The 16,510-nt window shown below is 53.5% G+C and overlaps 5 protein-coding genes across 5 annotated transcripts; 2 read left to right on the top strand and 3 right to left on the bottom strand.

Moving 5' to 3' along the window:
- Positions 1-686: 686 nt before the first annotated feature.
- On the bottom strand, positions 687-3,590 carry CTRU02_200853 (glycoside hydrolase family 74 protein; the record flags this gene model as incomplete). The annotated part of the gene is made up of 8 exons (XM_036718868.1): positions 687-2,057; positions 2,145-2,320; positions 2,382-2,520; positions 2,576-2,770; positions 2,824-2,912; positions 2,967-3,087; positions 3,137-3,212; positions 3,268-3,590. The coding sequence occupies 8 exons, from the start codon at positions 3,588-3,590 to the stop codon at positions 687-689; spliced, it is 2,490 nt and encodes an 829-aa protein (XP_036589868.1).
- A 1,420-nt stretch (positions 3,591-5,010) lies between these two features.
- On the bottom strand, positions 5,011-7,053 carry CTRU02_200852 (lactose permease; the record flags this gene model as incomplete). The annotated part of the gene is made up of 7 exons (XM_036718867.1): positions 5,011-5,190; positions 5,257-5,706; positions 5,768-5,816; positions 5,879-6,251; positions 6,350-6,427; positions 6,489-6,767; positions 6,831-7,053. The coding sequence occupies 7 exons, from the start codon at positions 7,051-7,053 to the stop codon at positions 5,011-5,013; spliced, it is 1,632 nt and encodes a 543-aa protein (XP_036589867.1).
- Positions 7,054-9,044: 1,991 nt separating this feature from the next.
- CTRU02_200851 (transposase) lies at positions 9,045-10,700 on the top strand (the record flags this gene model as incomplete). Its single annotated transcript, XM_070203752.1, has 1 exon — positions 9,045-10,700. The coding sequence occupies one exon, from the start codon at positions 9,045-9,047 to the stop codon at positions 10,698-10,700; it is 1,656 nt and encodes a 551-aa protein (XP_070062334.1).
- Positions 10,701-12,165: 1,465 nt separating this feature from the next.
- On the top strand, positions 12,166-15,539 carry CTRU02_200850 (glycosyl hydrolase family 2; the record flags this gene model as incomplete). The annotated part of the gene is made up of 3 exons (XM_036718866.2): positions 12,166-13,980; positions 14,040-14,343; positions 14,407-15,539. 3 exons carry the CDS (start codon positions 12,166-12,168, stop codon positions 15,537-15,539), a joined length of 3,252 nt encoding a protein of 1,083 aa, XP_036589866.2.
- Positions 15,540-15,782: 243 nt separating this feature from the next.
- CTRU02_200849 (IgE-binding protein) lies at positions 15,783-16,444 on the bottom strand (the record flags this gene model as incomplete). The annotated part of the gene is made up of 2 exons (XM_036718865.1): positions 15,783-16,127; positions 16,208-16,444. The coding sequence occupies 2 exons, from the start codon at positions 16,442-16,444 to the stop codon at positions 15,783-15,785; spliced, it is 582 nt and encodes a 193-aa protein (XP_036589865.1).
- Between the last annotated feature and the right edge of the window lie 66 nt (positions 16,445-16,510).

The raw sequence follows: 16,510 nt of genomic DNA, 5'->3' as shown, positions 1-16,510 counted from the left end.
GCAGTATGTCGCTGAAGCCTCTAGCTTCCTGTTCACCGCGAGTTAACGCATCCGTTGTAATGAAGGGGAAGCAACCAGCATTTGCGACCTAGGGCTTGCAATAATACTATTGTGAAAGAAAAAACGTATGATAACGGCAAATAGAAGACTATGCTACTAGTTTGAGCGCTTCAATGAACTCTACCTACCAGTTTGTTATTGGAGGGGGACGATTTAGAACACACCCAACCACATATTTCATTTACACGAAGGGAGGAATGCCCCCACCGGAGTAATCAACATGATAACAAGAAAATAAACTCAACGAGACTATATAATTATATTTCAAGACGTGTAATGTATGTCGTAGCGAGAATAATACTCCGGCTTGCTTCCCAAAAATGAGGCAATTTGTCTGCGCTGATGTTAATGCTGTTCCTGGAAAGCTTAACTTTAGAGTGTTGCATAAGTGGCTTGGTTCACGAGGCTAAGATGACTGTGAAGAATGAATATTTCAAAAATCACGCAGAAGAAAACGTTCGAACATGATTGCAAATCAACTCATGTTGTGATTATGGAAGTACACTTCATCTGCCGACATCCAATATCCTACAACGAGATGAAGCCCAATACCAAATACATAAACTTGGTCGCCCATTAACTGCACAAAGTGTTCAAGAACAACATCGAAGTTTCTCAACTAGCGCTTACAAGCACTGGGAGTAAAAGTCGTTCGCCTTGATGCAGGTATACGGCGCGACACACTGCTTGGGTCCGGTCCAGTTCTGGCCTCCGCACTGCTCATACTGCTTCGCAAGGTTCGTCGCCGAGGGAACTGGGGCGGAGCTGGTCCGGACAGTTGAAGTCGCCAGGGTAGAGGTGCTTGTTGTCCTCACAGTCGAGACTGCGCTGCTGCTTGACGGCCTGTTAGTCGATGTCGGAGTTGCAGAGGTCGACCCACCACCACCACCGGAAGAAGGAATCGATCCGGATGCGTAAAAGACGCCGCGGCCGTTGGTGCCGACGTGAACGAGGTTCTCCTCGTTGGCGGATCCGGCGAGCTTGACGCTGTCAATGGCGCCGAAGCTTTGGGAGCCCTGGAGGTCCACCCAGGAGGCGCCGAGGTCCGAGCTGCCGTAGAGGCGTCTGCCGGCGGGTCCGGTACCGAAGGCGTAGAGGTTCCAGTTGCTGCCTGAGCCCTTGCCGAGAGCGACCTTGTTTGTGTTAGTGAGAGTTGTGGAAACCAGAGTGAAGGAGGAGCCATAGTCAGTGCTGTGGAAGATGCCTGCGTTGGTGGAAACCCAGACGTCGCCGGCCTTGGTTGGGTGGGCCTCGACGTGGCGGATCTCGGAGGCACCAGGAAGAGATCCGGCGGTGGAGAAGGAGGAGCCGGTGTTGGTGGAGCGGTAGAAGCTGGAGCCGGATCCACCGTAGAAGACGGTGTTGTTGCGCTTGTCACTGGCAACGACGGCACCGGCGGGGATGCTGGAAACGACAGTCAGCGAACCCTGGTGCTGGGAGCGCTGGACGCCGAGGGTGGCCGTCGACCAGAGGATGGTGTCGGCGTCAGCGGAGTAGGCGACGTGGCCGCCGTATTGGGTGGTGCCGGCGGCGTAGTTGATGTTCCAGGACGCGCCGCCGTCGGAGCTGATGGCGAGTTGCTGAGTGCCTGCGGTGTTGCCGACGCGGACTACGTTGGCAACCTTGTTACCAGCGTAATCAACGCCAACACTGCTGGCCCACATGGGGTTGTTCCAGGTCGTTGCGGGCGAGGTGTCGAGGCTGCTGCGAGTCTTGAAAGTGAAACCGTTGTTGTCGTAGTTGGCGACAAGAAGCTCAGAACCACCGGGCGCACTGGCGAGGTCTTGGATGGACATCTCCTCGATACCGTCTGCCAGGGACTGGATTGTGACCTTGGCGCCGGTGTCCCAGTTGGTAAGGTCACGGCCTCCGAAGATGGTGAGGCCGGTTCCGTAGAGCCAGTGGTTAGAGTCGGTAGGGTCAATCTCGAGGGACTCAATCATCCATCCGAGATCCTTGGTGTCGACATCGAGGAAGTTGGCCTTGATCCAAGGGGCCTACTTGCAGTCAGAATCGATTCAGTAGTGTGAAATTTGACAGTTTATGATATTGTCAGATAGCGAAGCTGGGGGACTGGGTAATACCTTGGGTGTGCTTTGGGTGTAACCCAACACCATCTCAGAGTTGGCTCCCCATTGCCAAATCTTCTTCCAGGTTGTGCCGGAATCAGTGGACCTAAAGAGTTGGGCATCGGGCCACCAGCTGTTGAGAGTAGCAACGATGAGAGTACCAGGCTTCTGGATGTCAACACTCAATCCACCTTGAACGTCATTAGCACATATCCAAGTGAGGGCTTTAGATGTGAGAAGTGGTAGACTTACCGAAGCCAAAGTACAGATCGGGGCCAGGCGCAACAGGGGTGATGTCTTTCCAGGTTCCAGCAGTAATATCGTAGCGCCAGACAGCGCCAGAGCTGCCGTCGTAGGGACCGGTACCGTCGGAATAGCTGATGTAGAGGGCCTAGTTTGAGCGGTTAGTTACGTCAAGCTCATGTACGGAAAGTGTGATCACTAACCTTCTCAGTAGGTTGGATCCTGCCCTTGTGAGGGAAGTATCGGCCAGGTTGCCCGGCGACGGGGCTCCAGGTAGCACCGGCGTCGTTGGAGACATAGACAGAGGCAGTGATGTTGTCGGCAGTTCCGACGAATATCCGAGAGGTAGCACCGTTCACAACAGGAGAGGTCTCGTCAAAGGTGACGAAAGTGAGGCCCTGTTTGTAATTAGTACAGAGCTTGAATACGGGCACATTACAGGTTAGCCTACCTGGATGTCACCATTGTATTCATCGCTGGCAGGGCCAGGGCGGTAAGTGCCGACGCCAGTGAATGAAGAGACTTTGGAGAAGCTAGCACCTGAAAGCAAGAGTTAACATAGACTTCCGCGGTCTGAGAGCTGAATTTGCGTACCTCCGTTGGTGCTCTTCCAGAGACCGTTACCGCTTCGGGCGCCAAGGTAGAGGATGTTGGAGTTCTTGGGGTCCACGGCAAGACGCTCTCCAGTTCCTCTGTTGGGCATGTTGCCACCAACCTTGAAGGATATCAGTATTTTGAAGGTCGTACTATAATATGAGTCTCACCTTGAAGGGAAGGTCGGCAAAAGTCCACGTCGCTCCCTTGTCAGAGCTGCGGGCGACTTGACCATTGTTCGGGTCCCTTGGGCATGTAAGTAATTCAGTACATCATGTGGAGTAAATTATATGCCACTCACCAGCTGTTGGTGTACATGCCCAGTACGATAAAGACCTTGTTAGGGTCTTGGGGGTCCAAAGCGAGGGCATCGACACCCCACCGGTTCCAGTGGGAATCATCCGCAAAGTTGTTGGCATCCGTGACGGGGGTCCACGAGTCGTCGGCGTTCAGGCGGTACAAACCACCAATATCAGTCCTAGCGTAGGCGACGCCCTTGGTCTTGGGGTGGAAGACGATGGAGGGGACGAAACCGCCGCCGCCGCCGATACGGGCATTCTTCCATGTGAAGGCAGCCTGGATCGGCGCCGCAAGGGCGGCCAGGAGGAGATTGGCGTACTTCATCTTTGAAGAACCGAAGGCTGTTCACGTCCTCTCAGACAAGGACAGGGCCAGGGGGGTTAAAGATGGGCTGGGGAACAAAACAGTAGCCTCTGGGGATCTATATCAGGACTTGATATAGGACCATGCGGGGTGAAGAAGGAAAAAAAGGGAACGAGATCAACCGGCGATCGCCCCTACACCAGCGATATAAATGCTCGCGCCCATTCCGGTTCTTGGGGTTCGGCCTTCTCGTCGTTACCCCCCAATGAAGCACGCACATGTTCGCAAATTCTAAAGAAAGGGCGAAGCGGATATCGGGAACAAACTAGTGTGGAGATGAACAAGGGCATTCATCGTGGCATCGTGGCTCCGCCACCGGGGAATGAGTCGAGTCAAGAGCGTCACTTTCATAATTTCCATCAATCAATCGAAGCCGACGACGTCGATTCGTACGAGACTTACGAGACTTACGGTCTCAACGATCCCGACGGGCCGGACGAACTACCCCCGTTTACTCACGATGGAAGGAAACCCTCCGCCTGGGAGACCCAGAAAAGGGGAGAAGCGAGGGTTGGTTGTTCATCACCACACACGCAGGTCCCAGGAACCGCAACGCAATCCGAGGAGGCCACTCACCCACCGCTCCCCCAAGTTGACGATTACCAAAAACGGAAGTCTACACCTTACATCCGATTCATCACATGATGACCACCACCATTCCCCCCCCCCCCAAGAAAAGGCCAAGCAGCTGGTGTCATTACCAGGGTGGCGTGATGCAAGGGGCATGTTTCCCTGGCATTTGGGTCCCGACAGCCCTCTCTCTCTCTCTCTCCCGTGATGAAGAAACATCTGGGGACATGCTTCCCGTGTTCCCGTTTCTGTAGCCGACGCGGTTCGGCAGCTGTGCCAGTTTCCCCAAAGAAAGTTGCGCGCGGGGAGCGGGTTTCTGCAAGGCGGGTCGCACGCGACTTTGAACACCAAGGGGTCGGATCCCAAAGGATCGATTTCCCCACGGGCAGGTAAGCCCACGGGACCAGGCGAATGGGCTCAAATTGGAATGCGGTGGATGTCTGAATGGGGGAACAGATGAATCGGGACGGACGAGAGGGGAGGGGGGGGGGAGAGGAAATCGGCCGTGGAGGAGGGCGGGAATGGGACGCATCGATTGGCGGATCCCCGTCGGCATTGCCCTTGGTGCGGGTCGCACCGGTTCGGTGTAACATTACCGGCAACCCCATCTATCCGCTTTCACTTGGCGGGATGTTGACTAAAATCTTTGAAAATGCACTCAGAGGATTAAATGACGTGGTTGTATCTTTAATTTCGTATTGGTATTATATACATGTACGTTCATGACCAGATGGTGGGGCTGTACAGCCAGCCCCACGCAAACGATTTATTATATGAACTCAGGAACACGCACTCCAAAGACCAAGGCTGTTTAGATGCCCGATGTGGTCTCGCCAACGCCAACGACGTTTCCGGCCTCGTCGACGGAGACCTTTGTCTTCTTGGTCGACTCTTTCCTGGGGTTCTTCGCCTCGAAGATGTACTTGAGCTCCTCAAGAGTCTTGCCAGCGGTCTCGACGAAGAAGAAGTAGATGATGGCAAGCTCAATGCACTTCACAAAACGTTAGCTCTGAGGACAGCAAAAGTAAGTGTGGTATCAAAGAGGGGATAAACTTACAATCCAGCCAATGTACACAAGGTACAGCTTCCAGCCAATCTTCTCCATGGCCACGGAGATACCGTAGGTGTTGATCATGATGGCGACGTTGAGGAACATGAAGGACGCGGCGGAACCCTTGGCACGGGTGCGGTTCTCGAGGCACTCGACGGAGTAGAGGGTCTGCAGGGGCGTGAAACCCCAGGCGAAGCAGATACCGAAGACGTAGATGGACACGATGACACCGTAGGACAAGTTCTTGTTGGTCTCAGAGCCCGCAGTGAAGCCCGTGAGCATGCAGTACGCAGCAAGAGAGCCGAGGAGACCGGCAATCATCATGAAGCGACGGCCGAGCTTGTCGAGAAGCGAGGCGCCGTAGATGGCGCCGATCATGGAGAAGATGGGGTTGATGGCGTTGAGGAGCAGCTGGGTCTTGTCGTCCTTGATACCTGCCTGCTTGAACATCTCGGGCTGTCGGGGTTGTCAGCTGCTGTTGAATGGCGAGGAGTAAGATAGGTTTCTTTAGACATACCATGAAGTAGCTGACGACGTTGTTTCCGGACCACTGGCCGATGAAAGCCCTGTGGCTTGGTGTTAGTGAATTGCTCTCCGCGTTGCGGCAAGTTTTTGCGTAGTGACTTACATGGCGACGACCATGAAAAGACGATAACGGGCAGCGCGGGTGTTTCCGAGCTCGCGCATGTCCCACCAGGGGTTCTCGTTCTTGGTCAGGCGGTTGTCCTCGACGATCTCGTGGTACTGGAGCTGGACGATGGGCGAGTTGACGTCACCGTCACCGTGGTACTTGGCCAGGATGGCGAGGGCCTCCTCGGCACGGTCGTGGGAGATGAGCCAACGGGGCGACTCGGGGAAGAACATGATGAAAAGCATGGCGACACCAGGCATACCGGCCTGGACAACGGTGGGAATACGCCACGCCCAAGAGTTCTGAACGTGAAGGTTGGATCCGTAAGTGGTCCAGCCGGCCAAGATGTTTCCAAGCCACCAGAAGTTGTCTGCGAGCGATTCATGTAAGTGAATGTCCAATACAGTGGCGAGGCGCATTGTTTCGTATATCGAATCGGGGGGTAGAAATGAACAGGGCTCAACTCACTGTACATGCCGGCCATGAAGCCACGGTACGCGGGGTGCGCAAGCTCGACGGTGTAAGCGGGACCAGCGGCGGAGGCAACTGTAGCTCATGGTCAGTATATTTGCATCATTATCGACGACGAGATTTCACTGTCACTCACGAGAAGCACCGAAACCAAGGACGAATCTTCCGGCAACGAATTGGCCGAGGCTGTTTGCGGGTGTCTGGATAGCGGTACCGATGAGGACGATGAAGCAACCGACAGCGATGCACACGCGACGGCCGTAGCCGTCAGCGAGCCAACCACAGAAGGGGAAACTGCAGATCTGGCCGACGTTGTAGATCATGAAGACGATACCCGTGGTAGATCCGGCACCGGAGAGACCAAACGTCTTTTGGTAGTGGGGCATGGCGTTGATGGCACCCATCAAGGAACTGTCTGATCATGGTGTCAGTAACATACCGTAACGCACAAGCTGCCTGATATCTCAAATCGGCTTACCGAAACCGTTCATGGTCGAGACGAGGTATCCGACGGCCATGATGAAGTACAGGCGGAGCATGTTGGGAGACCAGATGTTAGGCTTCCTCTCGGCGATGGCCGCGGCCAGGGCAACGGAGGCGGCGTTGACCTCCTTGACACCGCCATGAGCGGCCTTCTCGTCCATCGGAGCATTGTCATGCTCGACTTCGGTGTGAGACTTGTATTCATCTAGAGGCGCCATGGTGAACTTGGACAGTAGAACAACTGCGGGCGGTTTTTGGCGATAAGAGAGGCAAGGGGACAAGAGAGCAACCCACACGCGTCGCAAACGCGGGTGACAGCTTGCCTCTTTAAAGGACGAAAGCAACGCTAGACGGCCGCCGATGCATGGGCAGAAAATAACAGACAGACAGGCAGGCCCGCCCGGCGAACGACGGCCCAAGAACCGGGGTCGAGACTGCGACAACCGTTACATGACGTTCCCCATCCTCCCTCACATGCACCACACACACACACACACACACACACCCCGGTCCCCAGGATATAGGACTTCCTCGTGGATCCAAAACCCCACACGCTGGGAACAGTCAGGCAATGAATGGGCTGGCTTTCTCTCATCGGGGAAAACGGAGCCGCCGCACGTGGCCTTATGTTGCTGCTAGTGGGAAAACAAGTATTATGGAGAAGCGAGTAGGCTATAGCCATATAGCGATGCTTTCTGTAAAAAGCTGGTCCCTACTAGTGACCTGAACATGCAATCAAAAGGTCAGGCTAGAGACACCGAGTACGGCACAGTCGCGATGAACCTGACGGATCTCCGCACAACCCTGTTTTTTTTTTTTTTTTTTTGTCGCCTCCTCCTCATGCTAAAACCCCAACACGGGGGAACCATCGGGGCCCCAGCATTGAAAACTCAGGCTGTGATTCGCTTGGCTGACGGATGTTTATATCAGATGCACAAAAGGGCCGACGGGGGGCAGCAAGATGAGGGGAATTAGTCGAAGCAGGTTGCATGTTTTGGCCTGTTGGATGGCTGGTTGGAGCTGCATGCGTTGCCGATTTGGTCGGCCGAGTGGCATCAGCCAAGCTTTTGTTGGTGCTGATTGGGGAACATGTCAAGGGGCCGTAGACGTGATGGTTGCATGCCGATCAAGTGTCCGGGGCGATGGCCGGTGATGGTGCCGAGGCTAAATGTCCTCTTTTTTTTTTTTGGTCTTCATTTTTTTTTTTTTTTAATTCTCATTTGCTTGACGTTTCCTCGGAGAATCTATGCATTGACTAAACACAAAAGACGTTGAAAAATGCGGCGCAGCACCATCGTTAATCGTGCATCGCGGGAAGAGATCGGGGATAATCTCCTCAAGTGACTAGCTAAGCAGCCAAGATGCTGTCAGAAGCAATTACCGAGGGGCGTCTTGGTATCGACCCACGCTAGTAATGTCACGATGGGAAAAATGCTTATACGAAGAAGAGAAAAAATCCTCTGGAAAAAAAAAAGGGAAAAAAAAAAAGGAAAACAGCAAGGGATGAAGTCCGTGGCGGAGAGTACCGATCCCCCAGACGGGGGCGAAAGCCGAGGTGCGCTCTAGACGCTAGGCCGATCTGGGGAATTGTGGTTCGTGGGGTTTGGCCCCTGGCGGTGCATTCCGCGTTCGATGGAGATGGAGGTCGATTGTGACTGGGTGAGATGCTGGAGAAATTCTCGGACGGTGGCCGAACTGACTCGAGAACCGGTCTAGAACGGGGGAAAACGGTTCGTGTGGGAGCATGGGGGTGGGCTGGAGCAGTTGGAGATGGTGGTGCGACTACGGGATACTAGTAACTAGCAGTCTAGAATTTGAAGCAACGGCCAACGCTAACGGCGATTCGAACCACCGCGGTGGTGCATTAACGTCGTCAATTGCTCGGCGTACCGATGCTATCCGGCTTCCTCCTCCCGGGGCTGGCTCGGTGGCAGCACCCGAGGTCGCCGATTTTGTCGTGGTAAAAAATATCGATATTAAACAATAAATAGGCCTTGGCGGATTGGTCTCGTATTACATAAGTGATATGGTGACATAAGCAATGCTGTGACAGAAGCTTAGGGGCCCTCACCGTCTTTGGTGATGGTCAGTCTCTGTTTCCATTGCCATAACGTACATGATAAGCGAGTGAGACAGACAAGCGAGTGAGACAGTAAACCGCGACCGTCGCACCTTGACGCGACCGGCACCTTTTCCTCTACAATAAATCATGGAATCAGCTAGTATTGAAAGAAGGTTACAAATTGCCCTTCAAGCAATGAGAAATGACCCAAAACTTAGTGCTCGGGCCGCAGGTGCACTCTATACAGTCAGTCACGCAACATTAAGCCGGCGACTAAAGGGAATAGTCTCACGACGCGACAGCATGCCTAATTCACGGAATTTATCAGATTTAGAAGAGAAGACAATAGTTAAGTATATTCTCGACCTAGATGCGCGATCATTTCCTCCCCGGCTGAGTGGTGTGGAAGAAATAGCCAATCGACTTCTCGCAGAGCGCGACGCGCCTCCAGTTGGGAAGCGCTGGGCTTCTAATTTCGTCAAGCGACAACCACAGCTTAGGACGCGTTTCTTTCGCAAGTATGACTATAAGAGAGCTCAATGCGAAGATCCAGAGGTGATTCGTGGCTGGTTTTCGCTTGTGAAGAATACAATTGCGAAGTATGGTATTGCTGATGCTGATATCTACAACTTTGATGAGACCGGCTTTATGATGGGCGTTATTGCTTCTGGAATGGTTGTTACAAGTGCTGAAAGGCGTTCAAATACGAAGATGACACAGCCTGGCAATAGGGAATGGGTTACAGTTATCCAGGCTATTAATTCCCAAGGGGAGAGCATCCCGCCATACATCATCGTTGCAGGCCAGTATCACCTCTCAAGCTGGTATACAGAAACCTCTCTTCCGGGCGATTGGGCTATTGCAACGTCTGAAAATGGATGGATAACAAACGAGAGAGGTATTGACTGGATCAGACACTTCGACATTTATACAAAACCACGTACGTCTGGGAAATATCGCCTCCTCGTTGTTGATGGTCATGAAAGTCACCACTCCGCAGCCTTCGAGCTCTTTTGTCAAGAAAACAACATTATTACACTGTGCATGCCGGCTCACTCGTCTCATCTACTTCAACCCTTAGATGTTGGTTGTTTTCAGCCGTTAAAGAATGCCTACGGTCGGCAAATTGAGAATAAGATGCGGCGAGGCACAACCCATATCTCGAAGGAAGATTTCTTTGCAGCATTTCACGAAGCTTTTAAGCAGTCTTTTACGAGGAAAAATATCCAGGGAGGTTTCCGAGGAGCTGGACTTGTCCCTTTGAATGCAGAAAGTGTTCTCTCAAAGCTGGATGTAAAGTTCCGAACGCCAACGCCTGAGGAGGGGGTCCCTCAGACACCAGACCCTTGGATCTCTAGGACGCCGAGCAACCCAAGCGAAGCAAGATCACAGTCTACTTTTATTAAGAGTCGAATCTCACGCCACCGAAGCAGCTCTCCAGCATCAATTTATAGTGCTGTGAGTAAGCTAGCCAGAGGGACAGAAGGACTAGGGCATCGGGTAGCATTACTAGAGTCAGAGGTTCAAATCCTTCGAGAGGAGAATGTAATATTAAGTCGGCGTCGAAGGGCTAAGAAAACACGTCTACAGAAAGGAGGAAGTCTTACTATATCTACTGGAGAGGATATACAGTCGCAAAGAGAGGCAGACACGCAACTACAAGAGGAAACGCGACGGAGTAGTGGTCGCAAAGTGAGGTCTGAGACGACTCATCGTCGGTGTGGCGTATGCGGGAATACAGGCCACAACGCGAGAACATGTCAATTTATTGAGGAAACATCCGAAGAACAGGAATCCGAGTAGTATTAATCAATCTAAGATTTCTTGTTATAGATTTCGATATTATTGTCGCGAAGGTCTGGTTTACTGTCTCACTCGCTTGTCTGTCTCACTCGCTTATCATGTACGTTAATCAATGTCTGTGTACTCAGTATTATATCTTCTGACTTGTATTTTTTAGGAGAAAATCTGCCGTCTCTTTGCTGTTTCTCCAATTCTTAACTGCTACTTGGATGGCTTACTCCGTAACTGTGCTTGACCCTCTCGATTGTTAGACCCAGTCTTCAGCCCTGCAATACCAAGAGCCTAAGGTAGCCTTTCTTGTTTCACATGAAGAAATGGAGACGTCGACTTTCCTGAATATGTAAAAGCGAATCCGAGAACGGCAGCCACAACTTGAAAGAATCCAATTAACGCACTTCTTCAGTCCCAGGCAGATAGTAATATTGAACATGAATGTCATGATTGTGATAATGGAATAGGTACTGCGTACAACCACGACTGTCTTGTTGTAGATGAGTGAACAGGGATCTCAGAAACATGCCGATGCTAATAATGATGAGTTTCATAGTCGCGGTCCATATCACCCATCGAGGCGAAGAGAGCTGTGATGATCAGGGTACCCCAGAATCACACTGTTCTTGTAGCCTAGAGTGGATTTGAAGCAATGGCCAACGGCGGAGCTGCATTCGAGTGTTTGACTGGATGCGGCGATTGGAACCACCGTTGTAGGGTCTTAACGTCGTTAGCGGCTCAATCTGGTTGGAGTACCAAGGCTATTCGGCTTCTTCCATGGGCTAGTTTGGGGGTAGCGCTGAATGTTGCCGATTTACCATTGGCTGATACCAATATTGAAATAATGAGCCTTTAGCAGACTGATCTCGTATTACATAAGTAGCTTGGTCTCGTAGCATAGAGTCTCCACAGCTGTCACGTGCCTCTTGCTTTGCTAATGTTTGGTTTCTGTTTCTGTTTCTCCTTCTTTCTTCAGCCTCAGGCCGAAACAGGCAGGTTAAACTCCAACTCTGATCCGTTACCTAAGCTAACTGTGGATCCCCTCCAGCCAACCAGCGTCGTGTTCTCTTCCCCAAAACCTGCCCCAGCGCCTAGGGGAAAGCGGTCCCTCGTGATTCCCCCGCACTCCCTGACGTTGCGCCGTCTCAGGTCACGTTCACGGATCCTGATACCAAGTCGTTCGAGCACCTGTTTAACCTGTTTGACTACTCCGTATTCTACCTTTGTTTCCATCTTCCAATTCCACCATTGCAGGTCTGTCGTGAGACCATCCATCGAGACACTACACCACATCATCGTGATCTTGTGCGCCAGCTGCATGCCCATCAACATAAATCACCTCCATTAATTGCTTCCCCACCCCCCCCCCCGTTCCCTTTAGTTCCGTTGTCCGCCGGACCTGAGCCCACATTCCTAAAAGACTCCCTCCCGGTCTCCGTCTCCGCCTCGGCCCATCGGCGACTCTATGTCAACCATGTCCGACATCTCCGATGACTATGTCACCATCTCGCCTACTACCGACCTCCATCTGAGTGTCCACATGGAAAAATTGGCCCATCGTCGTCGGTTGGGTAGCACCTCAAGTGAGGGCTCATCCAGCGCCGGCCCATCTGAAGAGGAGGCTCCAGTTACCACTGTCGTGGCTCCCCCAACTCATGTTCATCCCAAAAACGTCCCGGACTGGAGCAATCTGAAAGTTCTTCATCGTAACACTCTCCCTCCTCGGAGCTACTTCTTCCTGTATAACAATGAAAAGGACGCCCTCACCAGAGACACCACCAAATCCAAATCCCTCCTCCTCTCTGGAAAGTGGAAGTTCCATTTGACCCATTCTCCCTTCGCTGGACCCCGAGACTTTTATGAACGCGACTTTGACACGTCCAAATGGGATGACATTGTTGTTCCTGGCATGTGGCAGTGCCAGGGGTATGGACGAGGGCCACAATACACCAACCTCAACTTCCCCTGGCCCGTCGACCCCCCAAACATTCCCTACGATGACAATGAGTGCGGCCGACATGTGACCAAGTTCCACGTCGGCAAGGACTTTGCAGAGCACCAGCTGAGGCTCCGCTTCGAAGGTGTCGACTCGGCCTTCACCGTCTGGGTTAACGGAAAGGACGTTGGGTATTCTCAGGGAGCCCGCAACCCCAGCGAATTTGACGTGACGGACTTTATCGAGATCGACGCCGAGAACACCCTCGCAGTAGAGGTCTATCAGAGATGTGACGGTACTTACCTCGAAGACCAAGACCAGTGGTGGCTCAGTGGCATCTTCCGTGATGTCTACCTCCACGCCTTCCCCAAGTTCCATCCAGAGGACTACCACGTGCACACCATCCTCGATGACGACTACAAGGACGCCACTTTCCGTGTCGATATCACCATGAACAGGGGCGCCTACGTAGATATGAAGCTGCTGGACGCCGATGGCAACATCGTCGCCAAGGGCATGGACATCTTTGACCGGAGCAACCGCTTCGAGTTCCGCATCAAGAACCCGCACAAGTGGACCGCCGAGACGCCGTACCTATACACGCTGGTGCTCAATTTCCAAAGGTGCAGTCTTGTTCAACGTGTGGGATTCCGACGAACCGAGCTTATCAAGGGCGTTTTCTGCATCAACGGCGAGCCTGTCAAGTTCCGCGGCGTCAATCGCCACGAGCATAACCCCGATTCAGGGCGTGCTGTGCCATACGAGTTCCTCAAGCGGGACCTGCTTATCATGAAGCACTTCAACATCAACGGAATCCGTACGTCTCACTACATCAATGACCCGCGACTTTATGACCTCGCCGATGAGCTCGGCATCTGGATTCTTGACGAAGCAGACCTCGAGTGCCACGGTTTGGGAGTCGTGGGCGTCGAGGGACACAAGCTTGCCACGGACAACCCCGAGTGGAGAGAGGCATACGAGGACAGAGCGAGGCAGATGGTCCAGCGCGACAAGAACCACGCCTCTGTCGTCTTGTGGTCGCTGGGCAACGAGTCATTCTACGGTAGCAACCATCAGCACATGTACGATGTCATCAAGAGTCTCGACACCTCTCGCCTTGTGCATTATGAAGGCGACTGGAACGCCCAGACTGCCGACATCTACAGCCGGATGTACACCTCCGTGGACGAGATTGTCAGCATGTCGGGCGAGAAGGACTGGAGGAAGCCTCTGGTGATGTGCGAGTACATTCACGCCATGGGCAACGGGCCCGGCGGCATCAAAGAGTACATTGACGCATTTTATGAGCACCCGCGGCTCATGGGAGGGTTTGTATGGGAGTGGGCGAACCATGTAAGTGATGAACGGCAGTATTGGCCGACTATGACCCGTCCGTAAATTGACAATCGCAGGGCCTTCGCACCAAGACCGCCGACGGTGAAGAGTACATGGGGTACGGAGGTGATTTCGGCGACGACCCCAACGACTACAACTTTGTCTTTGACGGCCTCTGCTTCGCCAACCACACTCCCACCCCCGGCCTGGTGGAATACGGAAAGGCCATTGAGCCCGTGCAGACGCTCGGAATCGACGGCAACGAGGTGACCATCATCAACCGCTACGACTTTGTCACCTTGGACCACCTCACAGCTACCTGGCACGTTGTTGCCGACGGCGTCGTCATTGGCAGCGACCAAGAAGTCGAGATCCCCAAGGGTATGTCAGACAGAACCTCTCCTATCTGCAGCTTGCCGCACCTCACTAACACCAATCCCACAGGGATCAAACCCCACACCAAGGCTCAACTGAAAATCAAGGGCCTGCCCAAGGACCTCACTTCCGAAGCCTACCTGCACATCGACTTCGCCCTCGCAAAGTCCACAAACTGGGCCAAGGCAGGCCACCGCGTCGCCTTCGGCCAGGTCGCGCTCTCCAAGCCCGCCTCCATGGCCCGCATCCTCGCCACCCTCTTCCACCCCTTCGTCGACCCGGTCCCCACCGTCCAACAGACGGACGCCTCAACGCTTTCCATCACTTCTTCCACGGGTCGCTCCACCTGGGGCCTGGATCTCACCCTCGGCACGATGACTAGCTGGAAAAAATCCTCCCGCCCGCACCTAGAGCTGCTCACGGAGCCGTTCGTAATGGACTTTTACCGCGCTCTCACCGACAACGACCGCGGCGGCCGCTTCGGACAAAACTGGCAGGACCGCCGTCTGCACCAGACAAAGCACCACGTCAAGCGCGTCGAGTGGCGCAAGGAGAAACACGGCCTCGTAGTCAACGTCCAAAGCCGCATCGCGCCGCCCGTTCTCGCGTGGTCGGTCGACACCTGGACCACCTTCACCTTCCACGGCGAGGCAGTATACGTCAAGATCAAGGGCAAGCCGACCGGGCCGTTGCTGCCGGATACTTTTGCGCGCATCGGTCTGACGGGCGGCATCGCCGGCGTGGAGAAGGTCGCGTGGTGGGGCCGCGGACCGGGCGAGAGCTACTCGGACAAGAAACAGGCGCAGGCCTTTGGGAACTGGGAGGAGACGGTCGACGACCTCTTTGTCGACTACGAGTTCCCCCAGGACGGCGGCAACAGGACCGACGTCCGATGGGTCGAGTTCCGCGGCCGTCTGCCGGACGAGAACGGCGTCGTGGACCAGAGCAAGCCTCTCGAGAGACTTGTCCGCGCGCGTTTCGGTGACTTGGATGGCGCGTCCTTCTCCGCCATGCACTACACTACCAAGGACCTCGACGAGTGCAAGCACCCGTACGAGTTGCACAAGCGCAAGAGGAAGGATACCGTCGTCAGGCTGGACTGGAAGCATCACGGTCTGGGTACCGGATCCTGCGGTCCGGCAACGCTGCCGCAGTACGAGCTCGCGGCCAAGGAGTTTGACGTCGAGCTTGTGTTGGACTAAGTGTGTCAAAAAAAAGTGGATTGTATTGAATTGCAGCCGAGAAATTCTGGTGCCCAACATCAGATTGTAGCTATGTACACATGTACCGTTTCGTCATGCTAGTTGACTATGGAGTGTTGACCGACCAAAATTGTAAGAAAGTGATGTTGGTAGAGAATGATACATCCTGGAGTTGTAGAATTCCTCGAGTGCGGTTGAGAATTTGTCCTGATGTGTTTGTTGAGACATGAAATGATTGGTGGTTCAATACTGCCACGCTCCAATCTCAACCTCACTCTTCTGCAATTCCAGTCCTTCCAACCGTACGCAATCACCGTTCAGTGCCTTTGACTTCTGGCCAGCTGCTGCTAACAGCCATGTTCGTTCGAGATCCGGGTTAGGACAGGCATACACGCCTTCGAGGTCGGCGTTGTCGGCAGATAGGAAGTCTAACAGCTGCGTGTGTTCCGCAGAGCATGTAGACACCAACGTCTTCTTATAGAACCCTTTCTTCGTAGAACCTTCAGGTATGCGGGTGGAGTGCGCGGCTGTGTAAGAGACGATACCGTCTGGAGCTATGAAAACTGTTTGGCCGCCGGGTACAGCGACCTGTTTCGTTCAGTCAGCATCAACCGAGCTTATTCTTATTGACTTCCAAATTGCGGGATGTGGGGAAGAGAGTAGCTCACTCGTAAATGGGTAAGGTCCTCGTCGACTGTTGTGGATGTTCCTGGAGGACATGTTATGCCAGGGATACGTGGGCAGAAGGACGACGGGGCGTCGAGACCGATTATGAAGCGCTGGCCACTTGCGTGGATGGCCTTTCCGTGGATTATGGGCGATATTGGGACATAGGCTTTTAGCGTGAATGAATCGGCCGCTGCAAGAGCTGCAGCAACGGTGAGAAGAATCAGTTTGAGGCCCATTAGAGCTAGCCGTCTTGGTGGGTTGAGGGGGTTGATGTCAGGTGTTCTGGGAACAAGTCAGATGGA

This window comes from Colletotrichum truncatum (assembly GCF_014235925.2).
Source record: "Colletotrichum truncatum strain CMES1059 chromosome Unknown Contig_0001, whole genome shotgun sequence".
In the NCBI taxonomy this organism is placed as follows: Eukaryota; Fungi; Ascomycota; class Sordariomycetes; order Glomerellales; family Glomerellaceae; genus Colletotrichum; species Colletotrichum truncatum.
Note: the sequence above shows the minus strand (reverse complement) of the source record. Positions and strands in the feature narration are given on the sequence as shown.